At 52.7% G+C, this 12,410-nt stretch overlaps 2 protein-coding genes and 1 non-coding gene across 3 annotated transcripts in view; 2 read left to right on the top strand and 1 right to left on the bottom strand.

The window, feature by feature from the left end:
• LOC138979589 (structural maintenance of chromosomes flexible hinge domain-containing protein 1-like) overlaps positions 1-11,890 on the top strand; it is a 140,579-nt gene extending 128,689 nt beyond the window's left edge. The window contains exons 57-61 of the mRNA XM_070352299.1: positions 569-675; positions 1,169-1,239; positions 9,268-9,439; positions 9,957-10,115; positions 11,357-11,890. Coding sequence (XP_070208400.1) covers positions 569-675; positions 1,169-1,239; positions 9,268-9,439; positions 9,957-10,115; positions 11,357-11,607 — 760 coding nt within the window. The 3' untranslated portion in view covers positions 11,608-11,890. The remainder of the gene's footprint in view (positions 1-568; positions 676-1,168; positions 1,240-9,267; positions 9,440-9,956; positions 10,116-11,356) is intronic.
• LOC138980525 (serine/threonine-protein phosphatase 6 regulatory ankyrin repeat subunit B-like) overlaps positions 1-12,410 on the bottom strand; it is a 57,707-nt gene that overhangs the window by 19,243 nt on the left and 26,054 nt on the right. The gene's annotated exons all lie outside the window — the stretch shown is intronic.
• Positions 2,898-3,016, top strand: LOC138980939 (5S ribosomal RNA). The gene has a single exon (XR_011460505.1). It is a non-coding gene; the product is annotated as a 5S ribosomal RNA (ribosomal RNA).

Below are 12,410 nucleotides of genomic sequence, written 5' to 3'. Positions count from 1 at the left end.
GATATGTGTGGTTGGGATATGTGTGGTTGGGTTAAGTGTGGTTGGGTTATGTGTGGTTGGGATATGTGTGGTTGGGATATGTGTGGTTGGGTTATGTGTGGTTGGGATATGTGTGGTTGGGATATGTGTGGTTGGGATATGTGTGGTTGGGTTATGTGTGGTTGGGTTATGTGTGGTTGGGATATGTGTGGTTGGGTTATGTGTGGTTGGGTTATGTGTGGTTGGGATATGTGTGGTTGGGATATGTGTGGTTGGGTTATGTGTGGTTGGGTTATGTGTGGTTGGGATATGTGTGGTTGGGATATGTGTGGTTGGGATATGTGTGGTTGGGATATGTGTGGTTGGGATATGTGTGGTTGGGTTATGTGTGGTTGGGTTATGTGTGCATTGATGTGTACTTTTATATGTTTTATGGGATGTTTCTGTTCACGAGCCAAAAGAAAATTTTCTGTTTGTTGCATGCAGATAATAAAGTTTTATTTAATTAAATTGAATTGAATTGAATTGAATTGAATGTTGTATGCATTGTAGTTTGACAATATACTGACATGCAGTGAATGTTCGACAGGCCGTTGCCCCATGTACGGTATCGACCCAGCTGGAAGCCGCCCGGTCGTCCAGTGTACGCACGAGACTTGATGCTCTTCCCTGTGGAACAGAACAGCTGTCAGCTGGGTGAGTGTTGAAGTCTGTTCTGTGGAACAGAGCAGCTGTCAGCTGGGTGAGTGTTGAAGTCTGTTCTGTGGAACAGAGCAGCTGTCAGCTGGGTGAGTGTTGAAGTCTGTTCTGTGGAAAAGATTGACAGGCTAGGCGATAGAGCGTCAAGTTTGTAAGAGGGGATAGGTGGACAGGGTGTGCTCACGCCTCCATCTGATGTGATTCCACCTTTCTAGAAATTGTGACAAATGTGGATATCACTTGCCTGTTGTTGAGTCTGAGAAACAAAGTGACGTAATGGCTCTCAATGGGCAACAAGAGTAAGAGAGAGTTACACGGAATCAATCTCCTGGGAGCTGAGAATAACAAACGTAACGAACCTGCGACTTTCGTCCTCATTTCTTTATGACGTTCATCACTATTTCTGTGTTGTTGCAGTGTTTGGTATGTTGCTAGGCGACACCCTGTTTGTCATTTCTTTATAACGTTCATCACTATTTCTGTGTTTCAGTGTTTGGCATGCTGCTAGGCGACACCCTGATCCTGGACAACCTGACCAACGCAAACGCCTACAGACAGGAGGTGAGTGATGTTGACCTGTTGTGCACATAACTAGTACCTGTGTCGTACCGTTCTCTTCCTGCGGGTTGCTGTATGGTCTAGTTGCTGTATGGTCTAGTGACAGTATGGTCTAGTTGCTGTATGGTCTAGTAAAAGTATGGTCTAGTGACAGTATGGTCTAGTGACAGTATGGTCTAGTGACTGTATGGTCTAGTGACAGTATGGTCCAGTTGCTGTATGGTCTAGTGACAGTATGGTCTAGTAAAAGTATGGTCCAGTTGCTGTATGGTCTAGTGACAGTATGGTCTATTAAAAATATGGTCTAGTTGCTGTATGGTCTAGTGACAGTATGGTCTTCCACGGTCTAGTTGCTGTATGGTCTAGTGAAAGTATGAATTTGTCATGCATGGTCTATTTGATCCAACAAGTGTCATTTTTTTTCCGTTTTTTTCTGTCCTCTCTTTTTCAGGATAGAGGTGTTTTTTTTTATTGTGTTTTTGCTTCATGAAAGGATTTTAATGTACAAGGAGCTTTAAAGACTTTCACGATAAGTTCACAATAAGAGGATTTCACTGTACACTGGAACCCCCCCCTGTTAAGACTTTCTACCCCACCAATGTTGACCCAGGTTTTTTTTAGCCGAGACCAGCTGTGCTGCAGCATGTCACTCAGAATTGTAGTAACTGTGTGTCAATATAACACTTACCTCGACAGTACTATTCTTGCACATTATCTATTATAGGCCGAAAAAATTGGACAAAACGCTGAGTGGGTACAATTATCTCCCATAACCATGCGCCACCGTGGATCCCAAGCACTGTCCGAGTGCTTCCCCCTTACAGGATGTAGGTGGCGCGTCCTCTTTCTTTTTTCGCGCGTGTCAGACCGGCTGTGTTTCTGCTACGCTCCCGGATTATTTTGGACTAAGAGGCTCCTTTTCTGTGTGGACTATCACCTGTTGGATTATTGTGTGTTATTCCACTTCTGGCTTGAGGCTACGTTGTGTTTCCTTCAACTTGTGCCTCCGTTTTTGTGTGGCGGACTCGGCGTGCCTCCCGTCCTACTTCGTGGTGACCGGTCGTCTGCTTCTCGTTTCGCCGCATTCACTTGAGTATTGACCTAAATTTTCTTTGAATTTTGTTAATTCTCGGTCTTTAAGGGTACGTACAGGGCGAGGTAGGATGTCTCGTCCTGTTTTGGGCTCTGGTTCTACGGAACCAGAGTCTGCCGGGGGCAACCCTTCTCCGGGCGCCCAGCGTCATGTTTTACGCACGGAGAAGGGGATCTTTCGGCGCTCCGACTCTCCCTCCCCAAACGCTTTGCGTTTGCGGCGAGGGAGGGCGGAGAAAGCCTGTTTGAGCAAGCTCAATGCGAGCTTGCTCAAACAGGCTGGGCTTGAGCCTGGGACTTCGGGCGGGGCTGCGCCGTCGAAGGTTCGGGGAAGGTCGAGGGGAAAGAAAAAGCTTCTTTCTCCTTCTCCTTCAGTGGAACAGGCTTCCCCCCCTTCGACGCCGTTGTCCGGCCCTCAGTCTCAGGCTTCAGCTCCTCCCGGTTTCAAGCCTGGGGGGAAGGTTTCCTTCTCCCCCCTGGCTCGAATCCGGGGGCAGGTCGATTCCCAACCCTCTTTGGGGGTTGGTGAATCCGATCTAGGGGCTACTGGAGAGACTCAGGTTTTGACAGCCAACGGCCATACCACGTTGAAAACACCGGTTCTCGTCCGACCACCGAAGTTAAGCAACGTCGGGCCCGGTTAGTACTTGGATGGGTGACCGCCTGGGAACACCGGGTGCAGTTGGCATTAAAATCTTTCTTTTTCCGGTGCCTCTCCTGTGCCCTCCTCGGTTTCCACCGCTGTGGAAGCCAGGAGGGACACGGGTCCTCCTCTGAACTCCCTCGCTGGGTCGTCTGCTGCTGTTTTGACAGTAGTTTCGGCCTCCTGGGGGGGGAGATCGGAGGAGATGACGGGGTCTCTGAATTCCCTCCCCGCTGGGGTTGGGATGCGAATTGACCCCGTTCAGGGCGGTCCTGTGGGGGCAGGGGTTTCAGGCTTCGTGCCTACGACCACTGCTACTACGGTTCCCTCTGACGTCCGTGTGACTGGTGGCTGTCCCTCTTGAAACGCTCCGGCCGACTAGTTACTGGACGTGGAGGTGTTCGACAGAACGTGGTACTTCTGTCGAATGGTCAGGGCGACGGGAACATTGTTTCTGTTGCTCAGACCGACACCTCCGACCGGACCGTCTTGACCCCACGCCATTCCTTAGCGTCTGGTGTTCGGGTGACGGATGGTCCGGACCAAGGGTCCGGAACGTTCCAGGCTTACGGGTCGGGATCGAACCGGACCCACGGGTCCCGACTGGACTTGACCTCCGGGTTTGGTCCGGACGGGACCCATGGTACGGGACCGTACGTGCGGGACAGTACCTCTGGCCCTTGCCGGACCCCCCGGACCTACGGGTCCGGATGGTACGGTACGGGACCAGTGTTTCGGTCGGGACCGGACCACCCGACCACCTCTGTTGGTCTGGGTGGTCTGGCACCGAACCGGAACACACCGGACCTACGGGTCCGGAGGGTACGGTACCGGACCAGTGGTCCGGTCGGGACCGGACCACTCGACCAACTCTGTTGGTCCGGGTGGTCTGGCACCGAACCGGACCATGCCGGACCTACGGGTCCGGATGGTACGGTATGTCCACGTCCGGACCGAGCCACCCGAACACTTCTGTGGGTACGGATGGTTCGGTACCGAACGGGAACGGGACCTCCGGATGGTACGGGACCGGACCGAATCTACGGGTTCGGATGGTCCGGTACCGGACCACCCGACCACCTCTGTTGGTCCGGATGGTCTGTCACCGAACCGGACCATACCGGACCTACGGGTCCGGATGGTACGGTAGGTCCACGTCCGGACCGAACACTTCAGTGGGTACGGATGGTTCGGTGCCGTACGGGACCTCCGGATGGTATGGGACCGGACCACAGGACCGGAACACCGGACCACCCTACCGGATCGGTCCGGACCACCCGACCACCTCTGTTGGTCCGGATGGTCTGGCACCGAACCGGACCTACGGGTCCGGATGGTACGGTATGTCCACGTCCGGACCGAGCCACCCGAACACTTCTGTGGGTACGGGTGGTTCGGTGCCGAACGGGACCTCCGGATGGTGCGGGACCGGACCGGACCTACGGGTCCGGATGGTCCGGTGCTGGACCGGTGGTCCGGTCCGGACCGGACCACCCGACCACCTCTGTTGGTCCGGATGGTCTGGCACCGAACCGGACCATACCGGACTTACGGGTCCGGATGGTACGGTGTGTCCGGACCGAGCCACCCGAACACTTCTGTGGGTACGGATGGTTCGGTACCGAACGGGACCTCCGGATGGTACGGGACCGGACCGGAACACCAGACCGGAACACCGGACCACCCTACCGGACCGGTCCGGACCACCCGACCACCTCTGTTGGTCCGGATGGTCTGGCACCGAACCGGACCTACGGGTCCGGATGGTACGGTACGTCCACGCCCGGACCGAACCACCCGAACACTTCTGTGCGTAGGATGGTTCGGTGCCGAACAGGACCTCCGGATGGTACCGGACCTACGGGTCCGGACCTACGGGTCCGGATGGTCCGGTGCGGGACCACCCGACCACTTCTGTTGGTCTGGATGGTCTGGCACCGAACCGGACCATACCGGACCACCGGACCTACGGGTCCGGATGGTACGGTATGTCCACGTCCGGACCTAACCACCCGAACACTTCTGTGGGTACGATGGTTCGGTGCTGAACGGGACCTCCGGATGGTACGGCACCGGACCGGACCACCCTACCGGACCGGATCGGCACCCCCGACCGGACCGGACCATTTCTTTTCTGATCAGACCCGATGGGTTCCTGTTCAGTCTATAAATGGCGGGGGTTCGTTGGCTGGGCTGACCCAACAGTCGCAGGGTTGTTGTTTTTCTCCCCCTTCGGCTGCTGGAGACGTTTCGTCTTTGGGGCAGGGGTCTTCGCGGCCTCTTGCTTCTGTGGGCGTTTCTTCACAGCCTGCTTCATCGCTTTCGGCTCTTCCCCCTCAAGCTCCCTACACTCCTGCTTTTGAGGAGTTGTCGGGAAGTGAAGAGGAGAGTGAGTCGGAGGACGATAGGGAGGAGGATCAGGGTCGCCCTGAGGTTAACACTGAACCTCTACCCTTGCCGGTTTCTGATGGAACTTCCGAAGCTATGCTTCGTACTTTCCAACAGTACATGACAGACATCACGCGGCGTCTTGACGTCACGGATGCCTCTCTTAAGCGTCTGTCGTCTAGTGTTGACACACAGGACGTGGACCCGGGGTCTGAGGACGAGAGGCAGGAGGCTCGTCCTCGCACAGCTAGAAGGACGTTTGAACAGTTTCAGGACGTCCTTCCCTGAGACGCCCTCTCGTCCTTTGAGTCCGCTTCGGCCCGGGCGCGGGAGGCTCACGCCGCGTCTGCCGGCGGCTCGTTTTATGAACGATCCGGCCGCCGGCAATTCGCGTTCCACCCTAGTCTAAGTGCCACGGTGGAAGCGGCAGCACATCGCCTGAGGAGTACAGATTCACGTGCAAACGCGACCTATGTTCCTCGGGAGGACGCGGGTTCAGTGCCATGCTTTCCTTCGGGAGGCGCACCTCCACTGTTTCCTCGTGTCCAATCTGTTTCGTCCCTCCCTTTTCCCTTTGACTCTCGAACTCTCCCTTTCCAGACTTCGAGTGTTTAGGGTGGGGCTGACGGTGATGTGTTCGTTGGGGAGGTGCCTTCGGTCAAGAAGGTGGAACTGAGCTCTGCTTCGTTCCACAATCTTGAGGCCACCGTTTCTTCCACAGTCGAGGCCCAATCACAGGCCTTGACATGGATGAGCACGCTGTCCACACTGTTGGACCCTCCCAATCGGGCAGAGTCCGATTCCACTCGGTTCCTTGACACGGTTCGAGTGGATCGGGCTTTGCATGCCGTGCGATCGTGCGTGACGTCTGCGGCAGAATTGGCCATTGGAACACGGGTCCACTTTATTGGCCCTGTTCCGTGATCATTTTCTGCCTACTTCTATAGTGCCTCCGGATATGAGGAAGAGTCTGAGGAACACGTTTCCTCAGCCTTCTTCCCTCTTTCATCCGGACACTGTTCGTTCTGTGGTGGAGTCCACACGCCAGAGGAACACTGATTCTCTGATGGTTGGCCTCGCTGCTTCGGCGACGGCGGCGGGGAGTAAGAGAAGTGCTACAGTCACCTCCAGCTCCCAGCCTCAGAAGAAGAAGAAGAAGCCAGTTTCACTGCCTCCTTCTTCCTCCTCTTAGACGCCTGTTGCGTTCCCAAGCAAGACGAAGGGTGCTCAGACAGGTAAGGGGAAGCAGCACCACCAGGGGGGGTGGTCGCAAGCCTGCGCCTGCCCGCCAGCAGAATTTTCAGTGAGTCCCGGCCCTACGTTGACGCCCCCTCAAGTTGCCCCTCTTTCGTCCGGCGGTTCCCTTTTTTCGGGCCCGCGGCATGTGGGGCAGACTGGTCTCCAACCAGTTTTTCTTGAGGGTGGTGTGGTCGGGGTTTTCTCTACCGCTGTCGTCACAACCTCCATTGTCCGCTCTACCTTGGACGTTCCCCCCTCCTCGAGAGCCTGCCAGATGGCAGGCTCTTCAGGACGAGGTGAACTCGTTGGTCGAGAAGAAGGCGGTCTACCCCCTTTCTCAGCCTTCTCTGGGGTTCTGCTCCCGCCTGTTCACCGTCCCCAAAAAGGACGGCCGGTTCAGGCCGGTGTTGGACCTCTCCACCTTGAACTTGTACCTTCACAGGTGCAAGTTCAAGATGGAAACCCCTTCGTCGGTCCGGTTGGCCATCCGGCCAAACGATTGGGCCATGTCTGGGACCTCCAGGATGCTTACTTCCACATCCTGGTGGCCCCGGGGTACCGACATCTGCTCCGGTTCGTTTGGGAGGGCACGGTGTTCGAGTTTCGGGCCCTCCCATTCGGCCTGTCCTTGGCCCCTCTGATTTTCAACGGGGACAACAACACCACATGCTTAGCTTACCTTCGCCACCAGGGGGGCACCAATTCTCGGTCCCTCTCCCTGTTGGCGGAGGAGATTCTGCTCTGGTGCCAGACCAATCAGGTCCGGATGTCAGTCCAGTTCGTTCCGGGGAAACTGAACGCCCTGGCCGACATTCTCAGTCGGGGCGATCAGGTTCTCTCCACAGAATGGACCATCGCTCACAACGTTCTACAGCGTCTGTGGGCAAGGTGGGACCGTCCTCTGATCGATCTGTTCGTAACTCGATTCAGCGCTCGGCTTCCCAGGTACGTCAGCCCCTTTCGAGACATGAATGCGTTCCACTTGGACGCATTCACTCTCTTGTGGAGGCTCCTCGATGCTTACGCCTATCCCCCGACATCTCTGATTCCGAGGGTGCTGGCAAAATATCTGCAGGAACGACCAAGACTGATTTTGGTCGCGCCTTACTGGCCAACAGCTCCGTGGTTTCCAGATCTTCGCGGTCTCACCCACGTAGACCCTCTACCTCTGGATCTGGACGGGGGAGGTCTGCTCCAGCCTCGATCATGCCTCCCTCATCCACGTCCAGAGAGTCTGTGCTTGACCGCATGGCTCTTGTGCGCTCCAAACTGCTTGCACTAGGATTGCACAAGAGTTCAGTAGAGTTTTCCTTGAACGCTAAGAGGCGATCAACTAATCAGCTCTACGACTTACGCTGGAGAGCTTGGGCCACCTTCGCCTTGTCCAAGGGGATAAAGCCGCTTTATCCCTCAACACAGGACTTGGCCAACTTCCTGGTGGAAGTGTATCAAAAGAAGAGTCTTTCTTCTAAGACTCTTCTTGGATACAGATCTGCCATCGCTTCCACGATTGCGGCCGCTACTGGTCGCAGAACTGAACACTTGATCAGGTCCTCCCTCATCGCTAATGTCCTTTCGGGTATTAGCAATGCAGCGGTGTCTAAACCTCGGGTTTCATTTCCCAAGGGGGATGTCTTTCTGGTCCTCAAACTCCTGCGTAGCAATGAGTTTGAACCCCTGGCAGGCATCAGTATCAAGTTGCTGATTTTTAAGACTAATTGTTCCTCATCGCTTTAGCCACTTGCCGTAGACTCAGTGGTATTCAAGCTTTGAGTGGCCTGGACTTTGACATTGAGTTCACCACACAGCAGTGGTTGCTAGCATGGTCACGTCAGTCTAAGGTATGTTTCTTGGGTATATTTTCTTTTACGGTAGTACTGTTCGAAAATTGCCTGGGTATCTTAATCCTTGGATTTAAGTGATTTTGATTAAGGAGTTTAATACTCTACATATCACCCTCACACCACTCTGGTATTCTGTGCAAGAATAGTACTGTCGAGGTAAGTGTTATATTGACTGTAAGGCTTCTTTTTAAGCCTACTGTCTATATGATACTTACCGAGACAGTACTATTAGAGTTTCCCTCCCGCCTCCCCTCTTGATATGTTATGGGCTTTTTGAGGGTCTGCAGCTCATAAAGAAAGAGGACGCGCCACCTACATCCTGTAAGGGGGAAGCACTCGGACAGTGCTTGGGATCCACGGTGGCGCATGGTTATGGGAGATAATTGTACCCACTCAGCGTTTTGTCCAATTTTTTCGGCCTATAATAGATAATGTGCAAGAATAGTACTGTCTCGGTAAGTATCATATAGACAGTAGGCTTAAAAAGAAGCCTTACAATCAACACGCTGGAATGCAGGCGTTAGATGGACGTTACAGGAAACGACTGAAGCGAACAGTCTGAGCGGAATTATCCGTACCTGGTCAGATAGAGCCATATGAGTGGGTAGGGATGTATCCGTACCTGAGAGACAATGAGTTAAGTCACCCTGATTAAAGACTCCGTCATTTTTAAGACCCTCTTTTCTCAGATTTTGTGTTAATTACCTCTGTTAATTGACCTCCATTTTAAGACCTAATTTTCTCCCATGTTTTTGAGTTCAGAAAAGAGGGGTTCCTGTGTGTTAATTGTGTCTTGATTGTGTGTTGATTGTACTCATCTTGCAGATCATCAAGCACAGCCACTGTCCCACAATCCTCACGTGGCAGGGAGACAGGATTCGTAGCAACGGAAAGTTCGGCGGCACCATGAACAAAGCCGTCTCCCTGGAGAAACTGAGGGGAGCCGTGTTCGGTGAACCTCTCCCCATGTCCTACCATGCCCTGTGCACACAGATCAGTGAGTGTGTGTGTGTGTGTGTGTATCTGTTTGTATGTGTGTCTGTGGGTGTGGGTGTGTCTGTCTGTCTGTGCGTCTGTCTGTGTCTGTATGTGTGTGTGTGTTTACCCCTATTTTAACACTCCCTCCTTTTTAAGACCTGATTTACTCTGATTTTTAGAGGTCTTTACAGGTGCGCTGCACTGATTTTGTATTTACGAATACGAATACGAATACTTTATTATCTCATACAGAGAAATTTCAGTGTGGTGCACATTAAAAGACAAAACAAATAATAAGACAACAGATAAAAATACCATACGAAGCATACTACACTCGCGCACGCATATGTACACTAACAGGAATAGTAACATGATTCCAAATAGGTTAATTGCCGTCAGCTTTAGCTAAAAGTTTACCGCTAAAAACTATCATTATCACAGGACTAGATATGTCATTGAACAATATTTATCACAGGACTAGTCATTCGAGGGTTATCACATTTTATTCAAATATCTGTGTGATGTTTTTCCCCCAGCGTGCCTGGAGCAGTACAAGATGGCGCTGACGCAGCACATGACGGCGCAGGAAGAGCTGCAGGACGTGATCGTGTCGCAGAAGAACGGTGACATGACCGCCAAGCACAGAGAGTGTCAGGAGGCTGAGAAGCAGCTGGCTGACGTGGAGAGGCAGCTAGGTGGGTGCTACTACTTTCATCTTTCTCTCCTGTCAGGGTCCCTGCAATGACAGCCAATGATAGTGTACGGGCATGGAATCGAAAAAGACAGCCAATGATAGTGTACGGGCCTGGAATCGGAAAAGACAGCCAATGATAGTGTACGGGCATGGAATCGGAAAAGACAGCCAATGATAGTGTACGGGCATGGAATCGGAAAAGACAGCCAATGATAGTGTACGGGCATGGAATCGAAAAAGACAGCCAATGATAGTGTACGGGCAAGGAATCGGAAAAGACAGCCAATGATATTGTACGGGCATGGAATCGGAAAAGAAAGCCAATGATAGTGTACGGGCGTGGAATCGGAAAAGACAGCCAATGATAGTGTACGGGCATGGAATCGAAAAAGACAGCCAATGATAGTGTACGGGCGTGGAATCGGAAAAGACAGCCAATGATAGTGTACGGGCCTGGAATCGGAAAAGACAGCCAATGATAGTGTACGGGCGTGGAATCGAAAAAGACAGCCAATGATAGTGTACGGGCGTGGAATCGGAAAAGACAGCCAATGATAGTGTACGGGCGTGGAATCGGAAAAGACAGCCAGTGTGGGATTTTCAGTGGGGCGACCACCCCCAACCCAGCGCGTCCCCGGGTGGCGGATAGGGGAACGGTCTTCAGATATGGAGATCAGTCGCTTGTGGCCGCGGACCAAACTGGCGGTGTTTCCTACCAGGGCGGAGTGGGGTAGCAGGTGGCACTGCTACCCCCTTTGAAATGCTCCATCGTCCATTGACGGGACTCATCTAATGCGATTAATGGCGCATTAAAACCCTAGCTCCGGGTGGGATCCCGGCAAATCCTCCTCCCTGTGCTCTCAGGGTAGGACGTACGGGCCATGAGCTAAGGGTGAGGTAACCCCGACAGAAAACCCTGAATGCTGAAGACGGAGGACCCGGGCCGCACGGCGCATTCCAACAAACCACGGGTACACGCGCTTACGCAAATGAGTTGCGAACGCCAAGAAGAAGAAGAAGAAGTGCTTGCATGTACACACGAAGGGGGATAAGGCACCAGCAGGTCTGCACATAAGTTGACCTCGGAGATCAGACAAATCTCCACCTTTACCCACCAGGCGCGGCAGGTATTCGAACTTATGACCTTCCCCTTTGGAGGTCATTGCCGTCTACCAGATTTTTTAAATTTTTATACTGTAAGCTTGGTCTCATGCTTGGCACACTTCACATTTGTTTTTCCAGGTGTCGGCGTTCCGTCCAAATCCAGAACTACAGCGTCGACCCCAGTACGTGAAAACGGCGGCCCTTCGCCGTCGAAGCGTTCACGCACGTCTGCAGGGGGTGGGGCCGCCTCCTCCCCCCTCCTTCCCTCGGCGCTGAACAGCAGCAGTGACAACGACCTCTCCAACACCCCCAGCAGGACCAGTCTCCGCATCAGGTCCATGACCACCGTCGTGTCGGACGACGGCAGGAAGAGACTGAGGAAGACATGATGTGTTGAAGGAACTAGTGGGGGGAGAGGAGTGGGTGTGTGTGTACCTGGTTTTTTTTTAACTTTCTGTATGTGTGTGTGTCTGTTTGCGTGTGTGTGTGTCCAATGATTGGAGGAAGAGACTGAGAAGAATGTGATGTTCTGGAGGTGCGGGCAGACTGAGGGACTTGTCTGTGTGTTTGTGTTTTATTTTGTGTGATGTTTGAAGAGTGTGTGTGCAGTGTTTCTGACGACGACAGGAAAAGACTCCGAAAAACATGATGTATTTGGTGTATGTGTGGAGAGAGAGGGGGGATGGGGGGAGAGAGAGACAGATGGAGGGGTGGGTGTTTTGGAGGGGTGGGTGTTTTGGAGGGGGGTTATTGTGTGTTATGCTGGTGGTGGGGTGTGTGTGTATCTGAGCTTTGAATGTAGGTTTCTGTTCCTTGTAAAACTTTGGATCTGTGTCTGTGCGTGCGTGTGTGTGTGTGTGTGTGTGTGTCTGTTTGCGTGTGTGTGTGTGTGTGTGTTCTCCTGCGTTTAGCATTTGATGAATTGAAGGAATGAGGAAGAGAAGAGAAAGTACAAAGAGGAAAAGAGAATGTGCATGGAGGGGCGGGGGTAAAAGAAGAAGAAAGGAAAAGACGGTGGAGAGAAAGTAGGATTTAACAATCTAAAACCTGTGAAGACAAGCGTGCATCTTTGTCTGAGTATATTTGCCACTGTCGGGAAATGCTGATTCAAAATGCAAAAATATGAACTTTTTCAACAGCTCTGCGGGAACTTGTGTTTCAGAACAGAGAAATAATTCCATGCAGTATTGTA

Source organism: Littorina saxatilis, linkage group LG11 (assembly GCF_037325665.1).
Source record: "Littorina saxatilis isolate snail1 linkage group LG11, US_GU_Lsax_2.0, whole genome shotgun sequence".
NCBI classification, from domain to species: domain Eukaryota; kingdom Metazoa; phylum Mollusca; class Gastropoda; order Littorinimorpha; family Littorinidae; genus Littorina; species Littorina saxatilis.
The sequence above is the reverse complement of the archived record's forward strand: the minus strand, read 5'-3'. Positions and strand labels throughout refer to the sequence as shown.